The sequence below is a fragment of the Neolamprologus multifasciatus genome, chromosome 10, assembly GCF_963576455.1.
Source record: "Neolamprologus multifasciatus chromosome 10, fNeoMul1.2, whole genome shotgun sequence".
In the NCBI taxonomy this organism is placed as follows: Eukaryota; Metazoa; Chordata; class Actinopteri; order Cichliformes; family Cichlidae; genus Neolamprologus; species Neolamprologus multifasciatus.
This window is the reverse complement of record NC_140448.1, coordinates 28,962,590-28,982,280: the sequence shown is the minus strand read 5'-3', so window position 1 is coordinate 28,982,280 and position 19,691 is coordinate 28,962,590. Positions and strand designations below refer to the sequence as shown.

General features: G+C 39.9%; 1 protein-coding gene across 2 annotated transcripts in view; it reads left to right on the top strand.

The window, feature by feature from the left end:
- pof1b (POF1B actin binding protein) overlaps positions 1–18,056 on the top strand; it is a 41,780-nt gene extending 23,724 nt beyond the window's left edge. The window contains exons 4-13 of one of the 2 annotated variants that reach the window (XM_085174110.1): positions 2,366–2,399; positions 2,611–2,691; positions 3,506–3,598; positions 5,063–5,176; positions 8,432–8,584; positions 8,723–8,842; positions 9,660–9,791; positions 11,074–11,144; positions 11,770–11,884; positions 13,893–18,056. In XM_085174110.1, coding sequence (XP_085030236.1) covers positions 2,366–2,399; positions 2,611–2,691; positions 3,506–3,598; positions 5,063–5,176; positions 8,432–8,584; positions 8,723–8,842; positions 9,660–9,791; positions 11,074–11,144; positions 11,770–11,884; positions 13,893–13,913 — 934 coding nt within the window. In that variant the 3' untranslated portion in view covers positions 13,914–18,056. The remainder of the gene's footprint in view (positions 1–2,365; positions 2,400–2,610; positions 2,692–3,505; positions 3,599–5,062; positions 5,177–8,431; positions 8,585–8,722; positions 8,843–9,659; positions 9,792–11,073; positions 11,145–11,769; positions 11,885–13,892) is intronic. The other variant, XM_085174111.1, reaches the window with a different exon arrangement.
- Positions 18,057–19,691: the final 1,635 nt, after the last annotated feature.

The window sequence follows — 19,691 nt, the reverse complement described above, 5'->3', positions numbered from 1 at the left end:
TTCATTCCTCAAGTGAACTTTGAGAGATCAGAACAACGAATGATGATGTGTAATTTTATGTTGGATGTTTCTTTAACATCCCACCTTTCTGTCTGTCCACGGAAATATGAGATGTTATACGCATACATCGTTTTGACTTGGACTGCTGTACACCATTTAGATAAGCTGTGTGAGATTGTCATGGAGACAGACTCTGGGTTTGGCAGCTTGGATTAGTTTCATGTGCAGCATGCTCAAACAGGTTGAAGGCGAGTTTCGGGTTGGTTTCTCTCGCTCGTAACTCCCGCAGTTTCTCGTCTCAGATCTTCTTACAGTACCTCGCAGTTCCCCTTCAAATTCCCAGGTGAGGTCATGCAGTACCTCTGGTGAAGCCCATTCAGATATCCACAAACCCAGCATGTCGCTCCCCATTTTATAATCAATATACTAAAGACGGAGATGAACCACAGCACTGGATCTATACAGTGTGTGAGCACTGTTTGCAGCTGCTGTGGGAGACAACAGAACTGCGGTGATCAGTGTCACCTGCAAACTGTGTGATTGCTCTGTCATTTGGGGGAGATTCGGTGCTTTGGACACGAGTGTGAAAAGTTGGAGTTTTGTTGGAGATGGTTTACATTAAAGAAACTGATTTTCAAATCAGATTGAAAACTTGATTAAAAGATTCTTTGTGCCGTGTTTGAGCTGTGCAAGAGTGGTAATAGTATTCTGGATCACATGGTTTGGAATTTTCTTGTGCTTTTGGGATTGCTGACAGTGGATTCTGCAGTTTTTGATTTGTATTTTTTTTAACTGTGTATATAGCTGTACACATGTTGTCTGTGAATCATAAGGAGTGCCTGCATGTTACATCCGTATATTGATTATACAGTAGAGGTTGGAATCACCATACATCCCACGATACGATATTATCACAATACTTAACGCACGATACGATATTATTGCAATTTTTTAAAATATTTTGCGATAATCAGATTCTGTACATAAAGGTAAACTTTATCAATATTCATTTTATCTAATATCAAAGTCTCACACTCAGTCTTTCTCTCATTTCAGTCAGTTTTATAAACTGAACGGTTTGTATCACAGTCTAGTCCAACTTAACTGAACGCAACCATCTGGTACAATTATAGCTATTCTGAACTATGCAGTTTATGAAAACTATGCAGCCCCTTCAGCAACTGAAGAATTTGAAAGTAAATTAAAACAAAATATAATTTTACATTAAATAAAAAAGTTTTAAACTTAATTAAAATAAAACACGTCTTAAATTAAAATAAGTAAACTGTCATGTTTATTGCTGCCAAAAAAAAGTTAAACACATTTGGACAGTGAAGGAATGTCAGGATTCTTGCTCAGAAAAAGGATCAACATGCTCTGAAGTCAGAGCACAAAAACCTTTTTTGTAACAAAATATCGATTTCTGCTGTCCCTGTATCGATACATTATTAGCAAACAAAATATCACCATACTACACAGTATCGATTTTTTCCCCACCCCTATTATACAGTATGTACACCTGAAAACGTAACCTGGTACAGCACGTGTATTTTGAATGCTTTGAATCCATGCTGATTTTGCATATGTTCACCGTCATCAGTTTCTGCTAAATTTTCACATCACTCTGCATGTTAGTACAGGAAACCAAGGTAAGAAAAAAAGATGATGACATGAACTGTAGGTCAGGTTTGCTAAAAAGGCCAATGGGAGTGAAATGGAGCTCCATTAAGTTAACACCCAGTTGATTCATGAGGTGTGGGTGAGTGAGAGGGTAGCCATAACTTTTCACCTTCCTGCCAACCACCTACATGTCTCTAAATCACCGAGCACAGATGTACTTACTTGTTCCACACTATTGTACGTGCGCTGACTCGCAGTCCAGACTAAGCAATTAGGCTGAAATAAATATCACGCTGACAAGTCTGGTGAGATTCAGGATGTTTTCATGTAATCAAGAAATGTTTCCGTGAAAAGCTGAAAACCTCTTTAAAATGCTGCAGCTGTCATTAGCCAGATCGCACACCCTGATGAATATGGATGGGACAGAAGAGCTAGTCAGAGTGGCACCAACAGGCGCTCCTCTGGGAACACAGGAAAACACATGAACTTATCCACACATTAGCAGAAAAGCACAGCACCAGGAAATGATCCTTATGTGGCCTTAAGTATGGTGCCTAATCTCAGTATGGACCTAAATTTAATTTTTCAACCATAAAAATAGTTTGTGCACCAAAAGGAGCCCAAATCTTTGATGCATCATCAGAGATGAACAGGTTTTTGTTCAGATAGAGTCATTAAACACGCCTACTGGAGCTCTTTCCAGTCACGCTGTTTTACTCATTGTTTTCCTTGCTTTGTGTTCCAGGAAACACCAGATGGATTTGGGAAAAGATTCCATGGTGAGAACCAATCTTCCATCACACAAGTAACTGATAAGTGAATCTGAGGAGATCTCAGAGAGACACAACAACATTAGCTGCGGTCAAAATGAGTCACAAGCTTGAAACGAATCAGATTTCAGACATTTTCTGCAGAATGTGAGAGATTTTGTCTAAAGTCCTTGGAAACAAAACCTAAAGTAAAAGTGTTTTTGTCATTCTTTAACTTCAGGTGGATAAAGAGGAGGTGGAGGCTTTGATTCCAAAAGGAGCTACTGAACTGACCAAGCAACAAATGCGCTATCTGCTACAGGTAAGTGACAGACAGAAAGATTCCAATAATACACAAGTTTAATTAATAACACATTTTGCTATCAATGAGAATATGATCCCACAAATTCAAGCCTGTCACCTGACGATGCCTGGTCTTGTCTTATCTGAGAAGCTAAGCAGCGTCAGGCCCGGTTAGTACTTGGATAGCTGGGAGCTGGGATTCCTCCAGCTGTCTTAGCAAACACATGTTTTAGTTAATTATAGGCTGAATTCCAGCCGTCCTCTTATTTAAAAGGTTCCTGAAAGAGTAGCTGCGAAACAGCTGGGTGATCATTTGCAGGGGAATTTTCTGCTTGAAGAGTTTCAGTCAGATTTCAGAATTCATCATAGTATAGAAACAGGACTAGTGAAGGTTAGATTGATCTTCTTATGGCCTCTGACAGTGGATTCAGCTCTGTGTTTATCCTGTTAGACCTTAGTAAAGCGCTCAATACTGTCAGTCATAATATTTTAATGCAGGGGCTGTAACACTGTTGCTATTAAAGGAAATAGGTTGAATTGTATCACATGTAAATGGGGAGTGTTCTTCACACTCACTATTACACACTGAGATTATAAAGACACAAATGTATTAAACTTAGGACCTCACAATCATATCCAGACAAGATCATTAATAAGGTCAAATTAGTTACCGTTTGAAATTCTGTCTGTACCAGTAGCATCTGTGTTGGGCCGCCTAAAACAGCAGAATATGTGCTTTTTAAAGAATATTTACGACTGCAACGCATTGAGCTTCACACCTTTGTTTTTTCTGTCCCCTCTCTGGTGTTACCTTCTCTGTGTTTGTGTGTCAGACTCGTCTCACTGCAGATAAGAGCATGCGTCTGCTGCTGTCCACCTTCAACAGTTTGAGAGAGGAGCTCCTGCACATGTCGGAGGACCTGCGGGTAAGAAGGAGAAACACTTCAGACGAGTCCCAGCTCAGTCACCAGAACTCAGACACTGTCCTCTGCAGCACAGTGCTCGGTATCTGGATAAAAAGTAGGGTGGATCAGCTTTGTGCCTTCTTGGAATCTTGGAGAGAAACTGGAGCCGCTAGTTTGACTCTGCGGCGACAGCAAAAGAAAATAAAAAACTGTGGTAACAAACACAAACAGCAGTATAAATCAAAGCTGTCAGATCATCTTTAAGCAACTGAGAAAACTCCAGTACATAAGATAAGATAAAACTTTATTAATCCCTCGGGTGGGTTCCTCTGGGAAATTCGGTTTCCAAAAAAGCACAGCACCGACAGAAGTTACAGAGTTACAGAATATTATATATATATATATACACATATATAAATACAAAGACATATATAGATAAAATATACAAAGGGGATAAATAGAATAAATAGGAATAAAAAGAAAAAGAAAAATACAAGTGAATTGCACATTTAAAGTATTGAGGTCTATTGCACCGTTGACTATTAACAAAAGTATTGCACAAAAGGTAATTGCACATTGAAGTGAAGAGGCACTACAGCTTAGTTGTTCCCCCCTCTTTTGTCCTCCTGTTTCCCCTCCCTCTCCCCTCCAGAGAGGAGTTAAACAGTCTGATGGCGTGTGGGACAAAGGAGTTTTTAAGTCTGTTGGTTCTTGTCTTTGGGAGAAGCAACCTGTCACTGAACAGACTCTTCTGGTTGTTTATGGCCGTGTGCAGAGGATGCCCAGCATTGTCCATAATGTCCAGCAGTTTCTTTAGTGTCCTTTTCTCTGCCACTGACACCAGAGTGTCCAGCTTCATGCCGACCACAGAGCTAGCCTTCCTGATCAGTTTTTCCAGCCTGGATGAGTCCTTCTTTGGATGATGACAACAAACAAGCAAACATCTCCTAAGAAAGAAAGTCAAAGAAAAAATGCTAACACTTTATATTATTGTAGGGGAATAAATATACCGGTACATTCAATATGCTTCTATATTAAACATTCAAATTTCAGCATTAAAGGGTTTAAGTCAGGAGTGTAAATGTGACCGTAACATCAACACCTCATGGTTCTGCTGTGTCCACTTGAACCTATTTGGTTGATAACGCAATCAGTGCAACATCAGCACTGAGGGAAGAACATGACAGCGGGCGTGGCTACATAAGTAACATTCAGATCTGTACAGCAGCGTCTGTCAGGGTAGAACAGTATGCGCCCAAAGGCTTCACGCATCGTATATGAGCTTTTTCACAGGGGTGCGAGTTAGTTAAATAGTTTCAATTAGACAGGAATGTACAGACACCAGAAAGATAGTATCAAACTATGAATGAGGTGTGGTGAGTCACATTTATTGTGCTTACATTTGTGAAGAAAAACAATTAATGTTTTAAACTGACAAGGAATCAAAAATGCAAATGTGTGTTTTGTGTCTTTCTGATATTACAGCGTCTGGAGAGTGAGAAGGAATCTTTGGAGAGAGATCTGAGTTTCAAAACAGACCAGGCTCGGCAGTATGACTCCCTCCTGGCGACCGTCCGAGAAAACAACAGACAGCTCCAGGTACTCCACGTGTGTCTGTCTGTTAGTGTGTGTGCCAAATATTCATGAACAAAATTTGTTTCTCCAAATTGTGCTTGGAGAAACCACCGTTTTGATGGTGTTGAGTAACTTGTATTTGGTTTGTTTCATAATACCACAAAAACACTGGAGGGGAAAAGAGCCGGTTTAATTCCAGTACAGTTTCTTTTAATGTCAGTGTCTACGTCAGCAGAGACAGAACCCGAACTATCAGACAATCATGAGCAAGCATGGCAGGGTTTTGGAAGAGGAGACCTGCAGGCAGAACCAGGCTGAGGGAGAGGCTGGTACTACAGTATGAAACGGACCAATGAGAGGCTACAAAATTACTTTAAACTAGGGCTGCCACAAACGATTATTTTGATAGTCGACTAGTCGGTGATTATTTTTGCGATTAGTCGAGTAATCAGATCATGCATCCATTCAAAGTAAAACGTACAGCTTATGAACTAGCATGCATCTGCTCTTATATAACTATCATTAGCTTACAGCTTTAAGTGTTTAAGGTATGTGCTAACTAAAAATAAAGACAAGATGATAGTTTATTAAATTTGAATGAAATTTGCAGATTGTTGCAGTGGAGTTTAATAAACTCAGCCGTCTGCTCCTTGCTATCTAAAATATAACAGGACACCAGAGTATATTCTCGAGCATCTCACACTTCTGATAATCAGCTGTCTGCTTGATGTTTATTCAGCCTGTGCAAAAACTAACTTTAATCTCATCCAAACCGATTTACTCAGGAACAAATAAAACACTGAAAAAAAGCCAAACAACATTTTAAAGTTATCTAAGTGACTTAAATATCATGTTTAACCTGAGTAGCGAAAGATGGCGGTGGGTTTGAAAACGATTTGCCGGGAGTCCGGTGGGGAGCCTTGCCCCCGGCTAACTATCGAGCTGGTCCGAAAACGTTGGAGCGCTTTTGAAAATATGTGGCGTCTTGATAAACTGAGCAGATATTTGAAGTTTACACAGCTACATTCTCGCCTGAAAATATGTAAAACGTTTATTTTGTGACCCAGAAAGAGTAATAAGAGTAATATTAAAACTAACCAGCTGCCGCCATTGTTGGAAACTGAGCAGGGCCGCGATGGGCCGGGCTATGAATTCTGGGACACAGTTTCTTCTTCTTTGATGTTTAACGGCAGCTGGCATCCTTGTACACGCAGTGCTGCCATCTTCTGTTTCAGTCCGTTATTACACTCTTAAATCCTACTACTTATTCCTGTGGCTTTTGGGATCTTACAAAGCTTCAAACGACGTGTCGACTATTAAATTAGTCGTCGACGATTTTGATAGTCGATGTAATTGTGACTAGTCGACTAATCGTGGCAGCCCTACTTTAAACAGCCAAAATTATTAAGCTTTTCAGTGTCAGAGGTTTCTTTTAGTGGCCTCTCTCTGCTTAGCAGGTAGAACTTGGTTGCCCAAGGCTAAAAAATATTAAATTTTTTGTTGCCTTTATCTTTAGGTCTCTACACCAGAACAAGCTACTGTAGTTTACCAAAGTGCTTGCAAAGCCAGCTGTCAGTCAAAGTGCCCATAAGTCCAATATCCAGATGTAAAATTAAAAATTCACCACCATACTGTTGGCATCCAGTGACGGAGGATCACAAGCCAGTGTGCTCCTACTGCCTGTTCCCTGCATAAATGGAGAGGGTTAAACATTTGCGTTAAATCAAATTTGCTGATCATCAAGAATGAGATACTGGAAATGGGAGAAAATGTGCTACTGTTGGATGAAGACAGAGGAGGAAAGGCAGGATTAGGGACCCTAAATGTAGGGCCTGTGAGTAGTAAAGGGAGAGAGCTGGTTGATATGATGGAGAGATGAAACATAGATATGTTGTGTATTCAGGAGACAAGGGTGGAAGGGAGGTGGATTCAAACTATTCTACGATGGTGTAGATAGGAAGAAAAATGGAGTAGCTGCGATCTTGAACCAAGACTATGTGAATAGTGTTGAGGTGGAGAGAGCGCCAGACAGGGTCTAGAACAGGGGTGTCAAACTCAAATACACAATGGGCCAAAATTCACAACTGGAACAAAGTCGCGGGCTAACATTAATATTTATTGAAATATATTTATTCCTCCAGATATAAGAATGAATCTTTTCTTATGGAGTCAAACACGTTTTGCTGAAAAACTGAATATGGAAGAAGCAAAGTTTAATACTAAACAATATATATATTAGCTGTATAATACCAGTAGGCCAGCTCTGATAGTAATTTGGTATGGCTTCACGGGCCAAATGTAATTAGGCTGCGGGCCAAATTTGGCCCTCGGGCCAGAGTTTGACACCTATGCTCTAGAGTTTCATGCTGGAAATAATAAGAAAATATGACGAATGTTTAAAGTGTGTGCCCCACAGGTTGGAAGTCAGATGAAAGAGAGGATTTCTGGACTAAGTGTTAGAAGAGAGTCATCATTGAGGAGAGAGTGGTGATTGGAGCAGACTTCAATGGACATGTAGGTGCAGGGAGCAGAGGAGGTCCTGGGAAGCTATGGTAGAGAAATGTGGAAGGATACATTGCGGTTGTTAAGAGTGACTGCTGTCATTTCCACTAATAGTCAGAGAAGTATTTTACTACAGTTGAAGGCTTTGTGTAAAAAATCAAAAAACGAACTTTACGTATTATCACAACACTATGAAAATTGCCAGAAACAAAGGCGGTTCCATTCTTTCACGCGTGCCGACTATGAAAACAGAATTCCAGAATTCCAGAGTTTTCTGGAGGCATGTTTGCAAAGACAACAGAGCTATGAACTGTTTTGCCTTCAAGCATGGGCAGGACTCAGTTGCACTCTTCATAGACTGTATTTCATTGCAGTCAGTGGCCAGCGTTACTGTGCAAATAGTGGAGATGTTTCACTTAAGGATCAAAATGAGAAAAACCTGAACAACCCAGCTATTTTTTTAATCTTTGAAAATGTGAATCTATCTGCATGGGTTCATGTATCAGAGAAGGAGAAACGTAAGTAGCTTTGCTACTTTTGCTTGTCAGTTCATCTAAAAAGGCAATCCTTTATTTGGAATGAGGACACGCAAGATGTTTGTAGTGATTCCTCAGAGTATGGATTACTGCATGTGCACAAATAGCAGGTCAACGTTGAGGCAAGGATTTGACCTTCACTTTAACAAATGATACTCTTTGACACAGTCAGGTACTGCAGTTTCTGAATGTGTTGGATTCGGGCGTCTACATCGCGTCTATGTGTGTTGTCTTTCTGCAGATGTCTCTGAAGGAATCCCAGGCCGCCCAGCGTTCACTGGAGAGCCAGATCATGAGCAAACAGAGTAGCGACTCGAATCGTGACTTCAAGCTGAAAGAGATGGAAGCAAGAATGAAAGCAATGGAGAACGAGAACAAGATGCTCCGACAGAAGGTAAAGCATCTCATTCTGGATATGCTTTTTTCCCCTTCACGAGATACATCTCTTTAAATAAAGAAAGTTATGCAGTTATTTAGCAAAATGTGTTTTTGAAATCTTTTGTCTTTTTGTCTTGTCTGTCCCTCCTATCAGCTGGCTGGACAAGGTAGCAGCTCCACCTTTCAGATCAAAACAGACGAATTATCCCGTCAGTACAATGAGCAGCTCAGCACCTTGACCCGGGAGAAAGATCGGGAGATCGAGAGGCTGAGGGTAAGACAGGAAGAACTAGATTCTCATTAAAATGAAAAAAAAAAAATAGACCACAGAAGTTTGGTTTTCAGATAGGTAAGTGGCGAGCTACAGAAGCTGCACAAAAGTTGATTTGTCGCCAAAGATCTGCCTGCCTAATATTGCATTGGTCCCTGTTCGGCTGCCAAAACAGCCCTGACTCATCGAGGCATGGACTCCACTTGACCCTTGAAGGTGTGCTGTGGTATCTGGCACAAAGATGTTAGCGACAGAGGCTTGTAAGTCCTGTAAGTTGCGAGGTGGGGCCTCCACGGATCAGACGTGTTTTTCCAGCACATCGCACAGATGCTCGATTGGATTGAGATCTGGGGAATTTGGAGGCTTGTCGTTGTGCTCCTCAAACCGTTCCTGAACCATTTTCACTCAGTGGGAGGCCACGTTATCCTGCTGCAAGAGGTCACAGCCATCAGGGAACATTGTTTCCATGAAAGGATGTACGTGGTCTGCAACAGTGCTTACGTATGTAGTATGTGTCAAAATAACATCCACATGGATAGCAGGACCCAAGTATCACAATGCTTCCTGTTTGCCTGCTTCCCATAATGAGTGCTGGTACCAGAAACCATGAAATAATGATTAATTTTAGATGACTGTGCATCCCGGTGCTTGTATTTAAGGAAGGCATTGTTCTTCGCTTGCACGTTGTTGGCAGTTTCAGTTGCATGTCATAGGCCAGAAACATACAAATATATCTTCTAACATGCTCCCAGTCGTAGTCTTACCTAAACTCCTTTTTTTTTCCTGGTTTGCTCTCCGTCTCTTGCTCTAATCTCTCCAGACCCAGATAACAAGGATTCAGACAGAGGTCACCACTGACAGGTCGTCCTCAGAGAAGAGTCTTCAACTGAAGATCACAGAGCTTCTCACCATGTTGGAGCAGCAGAAGACCACCATCTCCAAACAAGAGGAGGTCTGCAACACACAACACATCAACACTGTTTAATTTTGTGCCAGTCAAAGATGGAAGACTTTCATCCTGAAGATGAGATATCAAAAGGATCAGTCGAGACAAACCGGCGCTCTCAGAATCAAGAGACTAAATAGAATCAGCCGGATATTATATAAAATAGCTGTTTTTCAAAATGGTTTTCAGTTCGTTTTATAAAGAATCTGTTAAACCTTAAATACAGATCAAGTCTTAATTATATCTGGAGACCTGGCTGTGATGAGACCAACAGGTTTGTAATGATGGACTAAAACAAAGATGAGTACAGCTGCCTGTGTCCAACTTTGAGTTCAAATAGCCCCGCCTCTAATTTCCACCCTCTCACAGTTGTTAAGAAGAGGGAAAACCTATAGAAATAACTTTTTTCTACAGGCTCTGACCCTGCCTGTTGCTGCTGTAAAAGTTTGGTATTTTGACACTAAAAGCCATTTGGGGATGGAGATGGAGTCAGTTAGCAGCCTCAAGTGGCCGTTTGAGGTACTGCAAAGCCATTCAGTTTGAATTTAACTAAAGTGGGGTTATTTCTCCACACAATATCAGCTTCAATATCAATATAGTCACAAAGTTTAATACTGAGATCTGCATATGCGGAAGCAGTCTGATTAGATATTTCTAGGTAGAAATATCTAGATAAATAGGCTTTTTATATGTAGATTATAAACTGATAGTGAAGGCAATGATTTTACCGTCGGCCATTTTTCACACCCAAAAAAAAGCTCCTGTGAGATCGTCCGACTCATTCTGTTCACTGATCTCGCTGTGTTTCCAGTTAAAACCAGTCTGGATTCAATTATGTGCAAACTGCAAAAGCAATTTTAGTAAACTGCAATTTTCCTTTATCGCCATCAGACTTACTACATTTTGGATGAACAACAGATTTGTCTTGAGTCATGCAGAAACAAACTGAATGCTATAAATGAAGGTTGTAAATGAAGAAAACAAAGCCGGGACCTTTCAGGTCCAACTACATTCCTCTGACTGAAAGACGATAGTTAATTTAACCTCAGGCGCGTTTGATTACCTCAGGTGGCTCACATCACATACCAGCACAATTAAAACGGCACGAACTGCAGGAAATAGTTTTGCTCGACATTCATTTGCTGTGAAGTTAACAGTAAAAAAGACTGGAAATTTCATACCATGTGTTGGTACTCGAGGTCCATTTCACTCTGACACATTTAAAAAATTGCCTAAATGAATGCAGAGTGACTGGAATGAGTGTGAGCTATCTTCTTGTGGTCCTCAGGAGATCAGAAGGCTGATGCAGGACAGGAACAGCAGCTCCAAGAACGTCACTAAGACCATCATCACCAAAAGGTACGAAATAACTATGACAGATCGCTGCCAGACAAGATAACTTTATATCAAGTTAACTTACGTTAAGTAACCCTTAACTCTGCTGATTCTACTGGCTGAGTTCTTGCTAGCTCATGCTGAAAATGCTTTAAAGCAACGTGACGTGTAGGACTAACCCAGCAACCACAGTCAAAGCCCGACGTTATCTTCTCAGGTCTTTGAACGGTGAGCATCTTTTGCATAAGGCAGGTCATTAAATGTGGCCATTTGGACACACAGTATAAGAGTGGGATTTATCTTAAGTGGAATGACATGAAAACCAAACCTTTAATAGCCTTTATTCTTGATTTATAATCACAAATTTCACAGGAGTACTTGTGCAGCTTGCCAGTGTGGCTCTTCTTAATTAATGTGATTGTGGAACGTGTTGTTTGGCCGAAGAGAGAAAGAAAAAGGAGAAAAACACAATAAACAAAATTATTTAATCTATTGTGTTTTGGGGAGATCTGTTTTTTTAAACTGCCACCTATTACACTTTCAAAAAGATAAGTGACAGTTGAATCACTTGAATGCAGTATATACAGACAAATTCTAACCATCCACTTGACTCAGAATCTAGGAATAACAACTAAATGTGCGTTTGCAGGTACAGGAACCAGTACCCGATCCTTGGTCTGCTCAGTGATGATTACCAGGTCACCTCACCTGTCAAAGAAGACAAGACTATCGTCATCGAGAGAAGTGGACAGATGATCAAACAGGTAAAAACAGGAGGCGAGAGTGAAGGGTGAGAGTGGACAGGTCACTTTCACTGAGCTGCTCTACATTCCACACTGATTTAATGAGCGACAGCAGTGCACCTGTACATGCAGCTGCATTAAAAAATATTAGGTTTGTTGAAAAAGAAATGACCAAAAGTTCATATGTTCTTGAATTTACATATGTGTTTATAATTAGACGTGATTTGAACTGAGATTCTGACAGAAAAACTGACAAACTGCACAAAATTTAAAGACTTTTGTGTGTGTAACGCGGTTAAAGGACCAGACTGCAGCTTCATAGACAATGAGCTATCAGAAGTAGTTTCGACTATGGAGCCTGAGTGTGTGAATAAAACACAGGAAACCAAAGTAGAGCTCAAAATATATATATTATGTTTGTTATGAGAAATATATAGACGGATGTACAAAAAAAATAAAAAAAATATGCATATATATCACAAACAAAAATAATGTTGACAATACAAAACAGCTTATTAGGTTCCAAAAGGAGGTGGGATGAGGTTTAGTCCAGTATGAGATTTAGTTTAGTTCCATGGACCTGTGATAGGTCATGTGTTAACAGTTTAATTCAGTCCATAGGTTTACGGTTCCTACCGCAACGCAGCGGTGGTTGGGTGGCTCGCCATCCCGCGCTGATCAGGGCTGATCGCGGGGGAAAAAACCCTGACCTAAACAAGGTCAAAAAAATAAATTATCATTCACAGAAGAAAATGAAACAGCATTCTACTGCTGTGACAAAATAAATACATAAATCCATAAATAAGAAAGACAAGTAATTAATGCCATGTTTCATACAACAATCAATAAACCATCATCTCTTATAATGAATTTCATTCAAAATACTATTATAGAAAAACATTCTCATGGGTCCCATCAAAGTATATCAGCAATAAAACTAATAAACATTATCCAAAGTTAATCAAATATATTTACAAAACTCATTTAATCACAGGTGTTGCGAAACAGATTCAATAATCTAAATGGAATTTAACTCAATGCAAAATCCCATAGGCCGTTTTGGCATTTCATCAGAAAAGTAACAAAAAACATCCAAAATGGACAAAACTACAAAAATCTAATCACTCGTTCAACTCTAAATACGTTAAGTCAACATTCGGAAATAGTGGGATAAACAAAAACAACAATATTCAATAAATACAACTAGTAATTGCACTTACTGTCGCTAGCCTAGCATTAGCTAGCCTAGCATTAGCCAGGCTAGCGACAGTAAGCGGCGGAAGTGGGGGTCAGAAGTTACCGTGGTTACATGTGACTTTAAGTTAATTTTGCAGATTTACAACTTGATGCAAACAAAAAAAAAACTTGACAAAGGTGATAATAAACTAATAAAACAATCCACACGTGGGCATACAGCTAGATTTTATATCATTGTCAAGCAGCTTCATTACATGTGCAACAAAGTCTATGTCATTATCGGCTCTTAAGTGACAAATAGAATGTTAAAAAGGGGAAATTCAAACTTCAAACTTGAAGTTTGTTTATTTCATGCATAATGTCAAATCTTAAAAGAGTTAAAGTAAATCAGTGTTCGTTATTAAGAAATAATAAATATAAAAGCTGCACTTTTTGTGTGCTGTGAAAGCAAGATATCTTATTTTATTATTGACCTACACTGTTTGAAGTCTTCAGCTAAACAGCAAAGCCCTGATTGTACTGTCTGTGTCTGCACGTGCCAGTTTTACCGTGACTACATCGACTTGTCAAGTCCTCCTGCTTATATCAGAGATTATTTTTATTTTTCTGATCATGAATTGTAACATTAAAGTATTTTGCAGTGAAGCAGTAAATGAGTAATCTACTGTGAAAGGAATGTGATAGTCGGGACTCTGAGAATCCGTAAGACCGAGGCTGTTCAAATTGTGGAAACTGTGTTTTCTGTGCATCTTCTCCATTAAACAAGTGAAGCGTTTGCATATTTAAACTGAATTATAACAGCTCTACCTGTTTTTTTTTTATTTTGAAACAGGAAATCATTACAACCCCTTAAAGACACACTGCTTCTCTCCGACAGGAATGAACTATGACCAACCAGAAGATCCAGATGTCACCCCTATTCCCCTGCATGCTCCTCCCCCTCCCCTCAGGGCTCCCAGGGATGGTGGTGGTTGAAATCCCCTTCTTTGCCCCAAAATTTGGGATCTTTGCTTTGACCAAATTGTTTGGGGTGACAATTTTATCAAAATTTTCATTTTTCTTTCCTTGTAACAAATAAAAAAGGAACCAATAATCCAATAATCACAGGCCAAATCTGATCAGATGATGCTACAGCCAGTTATGGATTGAGGCACGGGTAAAAAGAGTCACGACAACTGGGAACACGCTGAGATTAGAGTTGAACTGTCCGACGTGGATGGACGCTTCCTCTCTTTTCTCACCTTTATAACCTCATTCTGCTGGATTCACTAAATTTAACATTCACTCTCTTATTTGGTTTGACTCTGCACTTTAGCACATTTAATACAAAGCACTCAATGGAATCACTAAACAAGTGATTCTGCAATATACTGCAATACAGTCATCTGTGATACCACACAAAGTAGGTATTTAAAGAAGAAAATGTCCTCGAAATGGGAAAAATTGTACACTATGACCTGAAATTTAAAATCTTTCAGGCTTAGTCTGATATACAAGAATATTCACAGGAGATTGTATTGTGATATATTGCTCTGTTGATGATTATCTGTCCCATCTCTACTTGGCTGGGGCGAGATAAGCTTGGATTTGGTTCCACGTGGATGTTTGTCTTCCCATGCTGTAAAATTCTTGGATGAAAATAGTTTAAGATGTTTCTAAGGAAGTAATGTTCTTATTTATTTCCCATTTTCTTTCTAGAGGAAGGAGATTGTTTGAAATATATATACTTTATATGCTCTCTGTTCAGTTTATTAGGCCTACCTGTGCAGCCTCATGCATCATAGTACAACGTGTCCGTTTTTGTTCATTCTTTGAACTGGCTGCACTAGACAGATATACCTAATAAAGTCACTTCAGTATTCTTAACTGTGAACACTATAAATAAGCTTTTCTAGAAAAGCTCTCAGAAGAAGCAGAAGTTTGCAAATCTATGCTTCTGTTTAAACACGAGAAGTTGTAAAAGAAACTGTCAAATCTGCTTAATTACCTTTGAAATCACTAAATGTCAAAAGATTGGATCGATGAGACAACAAGTCTGCAGCTAACCGAAGGAAAACAATGCACCGCTGTGGAACCAAATGCTAAGTACCAAAGTGTCAGCCTCCAGTTGTCACCGATGTGTGCTTTGCCAAGACTGGTACCACGTAGCATGTAGCATGTAGCATGCAATCCTCCTCAAAGCCACCACAGCCATTCTTGCCCAGGGGACGAGGAAGTGGATGCATTTCTATGACTGCTACTCTGCATGTAAATATTTGTGTATATTTGTAAGCTGGGCGTGCTTAGTGTATGATCTCTGCAGTGCGCGTGTGGAATAATCCCCCTCTGCACTGTGGTTCTCATGATCATTTAACAAACGTTCTTAACGGGTAGTTTGCTTCTGTTTAGTGCTAAGTGACTGTTTCTTTTTTGTTCAGTGCATTTTACTTTATTTGTAAGTTTTCTATGACTCAGAGGTGAATGGGTTCACATGTAGCTTTCATGTGCGATCTCGGGTTCGGGGTGTGTGATGCCTCACATTCGTGTGACAAAATTCAGGCTTGATTGGACGCCTCTGGGTGTGAAGCATCACATTGGGCGGGAGGGTGGGAGGGGAATAAAGCTGGAACTGAAGCATGATTTTGGGAAAGGGGGGTGTTAAGATGGTGCAAGAAGATTTAAAGCACAATATCATGTAAACTTTATGCCCGAGTCTGTTTCTGTTTCAGCTTTTTTTTTTTCTACTCTTCTTACATACAAGCAGAAGGCTTTGTGTCCACTGGGTGGCACTCATACCCCTTTTCCACCAATGCAGGTGCCCAGTCTATAGCCAGTTCCGTGTGTTTCTACCAAGAAAAGACCAGTGCCCATGCCAAAAAACCTGGCATCAGAACGGCACCACAAAATTTCCCGGCCGAGAGTTGGGATCACTGACATCAGTGGTGTGGGAGGGGCTACCACAAGAAAGTGAAGAATGATTGGTAGGTACAGCCCACAGTTTCTGGCTGCCATGATTTTCTTAAAATAGAACTTACCTCAACTCCCCAACACTACATAGTCGGTCCTAAAACCTGTTGCATTGTGGTGCTGAAGACAGAACTGGCTCAACACTATTACTGGCACCAGTATCAGATGGTGTTAAAGAGGTATTGAAGGCACTGTAGCCTGCTTTACTGGCTCATCAGCAGCTTGTGGTTTACATGAAACAGAACACTGAAACTACTGACTTTAAACTGAGGCTGTGTATTTGTTACTGCGCCACAAGCTTAAAAAAAATATCTGCTAATAACCGAATGTCAGGGTTGGATGGTAATAAATTATGTTAAGGGCAAATGTATTTGCAGAACTCAAAAGAAAATTCAGAATTTTAAATGTATGATTTTAAAGTAATTAAACAGTTTTTGGATTAGATTTGTTTTTCTGTTTTGAATTTATTATAAGACAGTTCTAATGAAACTTCCATGCAAATAGTTACTTTTCAACATAATCTGACCCAAAATGATGAAAGTATGAAAAGGTCCAGTTATTGTTTTCATCCTCTTTTTAAAAAACAACCACCAATCCGTGATTGTCCAGCAAACCTGCTTATGTTGTCGTTGATTTGTATTGTAGTATACTGATGCTGATGATGGGGTATAAAATACAGTTAATGATTGTTTGTAACTGATATAGACGACAGTGAAGTAATATTACAAGATCTTTGTAAAACAATGTGTAGTTCTTCCTTTAAAGAACAGCACAAACTGGCTACAACCCGAATAGAAAGACGTGAGAGGTAAAAGTGATGGTGACGCCTCGACTGGCAGCTTTATTTAAATTTATTTAAATCAACTCCAGTGCTCGAGAGCTACTTCTCCTTTTTTTTTTACCCCAACACAGCTGAATCAAATGATTGGATTACCTCTTCAGCATGCCATCAAGTTTGGCCTGGTGACAAGCCATTCATTTGATTCAGGTGTGTCGGAACAATTATGCATCTAAAAGCTGCAGGACAGTAGCTCTCCAGGACTGGAGTTGGACACCCCTGATTTCCTTTCAGTGGTACAAGCAAAACAGCAGTCTTGACCATCAGCAGTGAAAAGTGGCTTTATGCAAAGCTGTAGAAATAAAAGCATTTTCTTCTCTTTGATTTTTGCTCCTTGCCCAGTCTCAAATATGACTTCTACTTTAAATCTACTGTGCTGAAAACTGAAGTCACTGCTTTGACAAGTCGAGACGCATGTTTTACGGGTACCATTCAATAAAACATCTCTTGAATATGATGAAGGCAAGCTGAGGAGCTGTGAGACATACGTTTCCTTAATTCTGATACTTGACTTCTTGCTCATTTAGGTACTGAGGTTCTCATATCTGTTCTGTCCTGGTTGGAGCTGGTTTGTGCTCTTCTATGAAAGTCCAGCACACACATATTGGAGTATTTTACTGCAAGGAATAACTGATGAGGTTTAGTTTGTGTATTTTCAATATTTTGAGGGAATCATCAACCCCCAAAATGCTCATAGCTGTATTTGGGGCTTCTGTATCAAGCGCACCAGTTTTCGTTGTGGTAAAATGCAATGCAAAACAGGTTTTGTACTGATCAGTAAGACTTTTAACAAAGTAAACTTAAAACAGGGAGTGTAATGTCCCACTGGAGCACCACAGTGAATAAACGAGCTCCTGCATACCTGTATATTCAATTAAATGTCACAAATTAATAATGATTATATTGATATATCAGACCAATTTATCTATAAATTAAAAACATCTCCATTTCTGAGTCCAAACTTTAAAGAAGTTCTGAAGTACTCCTCCAAAAGTTGATTCTGTTCATCTGGACGTAGCGTTTTGTGGGAGAAACGTTTCGTCACTCATCCAAGTGACTTCTTCAGTCTCAGCTGACTGCAGGTTTCTCCAAACGTATAAACAGTACATTTGCATAATGACTGAAACCAGCCCACTGAAGGAACAATGGGCTGGGAGGTCAGTTCCTTAATCATAATTATGCAAATTCTCATGACCATTGATCAACAACCACTGACCAAAACCCACTGATCAAAGACCAAATGTACTGTTTATAAGATTGGGGAAACCTGCAGTCAGCTGAGACTGAAGAAGTCACTTGGATGAGTGACGAAACGTTTCTCCCACAAAACGCTACGTCCAGATGAACAGAATCAACTTTTGGAGAATTATTTTCCTGGATGATTGAGAATGCATCAAGAAGTTCTGAAGTAGTACTAACCCAAATTAAGTACGCCTCCTCTCGTGGTTTGCTGCTAATTTTACTGATCACCTGTTTTGCTATGTCCCTCTAGTGCAGAGGTGCCTCGAACTCTTGAGGCCTGGAGTTCCCCACCTCTGCTCTAGTGTGAACAGGACTTGCAGCGTAGAAACTGTACTACAGACTCTGACTATTACATATTACATATTCTTCTTTCGGTCTCCTTGATTGTATATTTCTGCAGTTTATCGTGTCAAAAACATGTACAGATTTCTTTCTTTTTTTGCTGTGATGTGGTCTCAATGAGTTTCACACTGAACTGAATTCCTAACTATTTTAGCGTGTGCAACACATTCGGGTACTATAACTGGTTTTACAGGCTGCAGCTCTGATTTATAGCCTACTGAAAAAAAAAAAAACGCAAAGCCTCACACAGTGTCAGCCACACTGCAAAAACACTCCTTGCACTAAACATCTGATTGACTCTAAAGACAGAAGAGTCGCCCAGTGGACACTCAGCTGCATTTCTGCAGGAAGCCTGTAAAACGATTTTTGACTTTGTGGAACCTGAAGTGCCTTAATGTGTTTACCATGTTAGCTACACGGATCATTTTAAACTTTGTGGTAACGGCTCTCTGATCGCCAAACGAGGCGCCTTCATTTGCTTGCTATCGTGATTAAACACTGCCTTTCTTTTCCAGCAGAGGATCATCTGTGTGTTGAGCTAAATTAATTGGTTGTAGCTAATATGCAAAAAGGTCTAAATGTCTAAATATATTTTCGTATGCAAACTGTTTTCTTTATTTTTTCATTCCGAGAGAATTTGCCTCAGTCCTGTTTCAGCTGAGATGGATTGCAATTAAAATGAGTAATATATCTTTGAAGAAGTGCACTTGTGTTTGTACTTAAATTAAGATACAGCCTGAACGAAGCATTTATCAGATTATGGTCTTACTAAAGGGTCAGTTCACCCAAATGAAAGCACAGGTGTCTGACTTCCCTCTGTCCACACTGCTGGCTTTCACTTGTGTGTATCTGGACCCTGTAACAAATTATCCAAGCCTGAAGCTCCACATACTGGGTTAAGAAACAGAATACAAGTCACTTAAACTGGTTTAAAGTCTACAATGACAAGGATAAAAGCAGCTCTTTTTAATTTAAGCCCTTAAAGTTGTTTCTTTTTTTACTGTCTTCACAATAGAAAAGCACATTTTTGTGCTCCTTTCCCTCCTTAAAGGATATAAGAATGTCAAAACAACTGTATTAGTACTCTCATCTCCAAGTCTCATGAGGCTGCTGGTCCAAGAATGGTCAGCAGGGGGAGCCAGCTCCCCTGAGCAGCTCTCTCTCCACTTGGGGTCAATGAGTGGAGCTGATGGAGCAGAGAGACAGAGAATGAGGTCATGGCAGCTCTGTAGGGCTTGGCTCACTTGGCTGCTAGTCAACCAT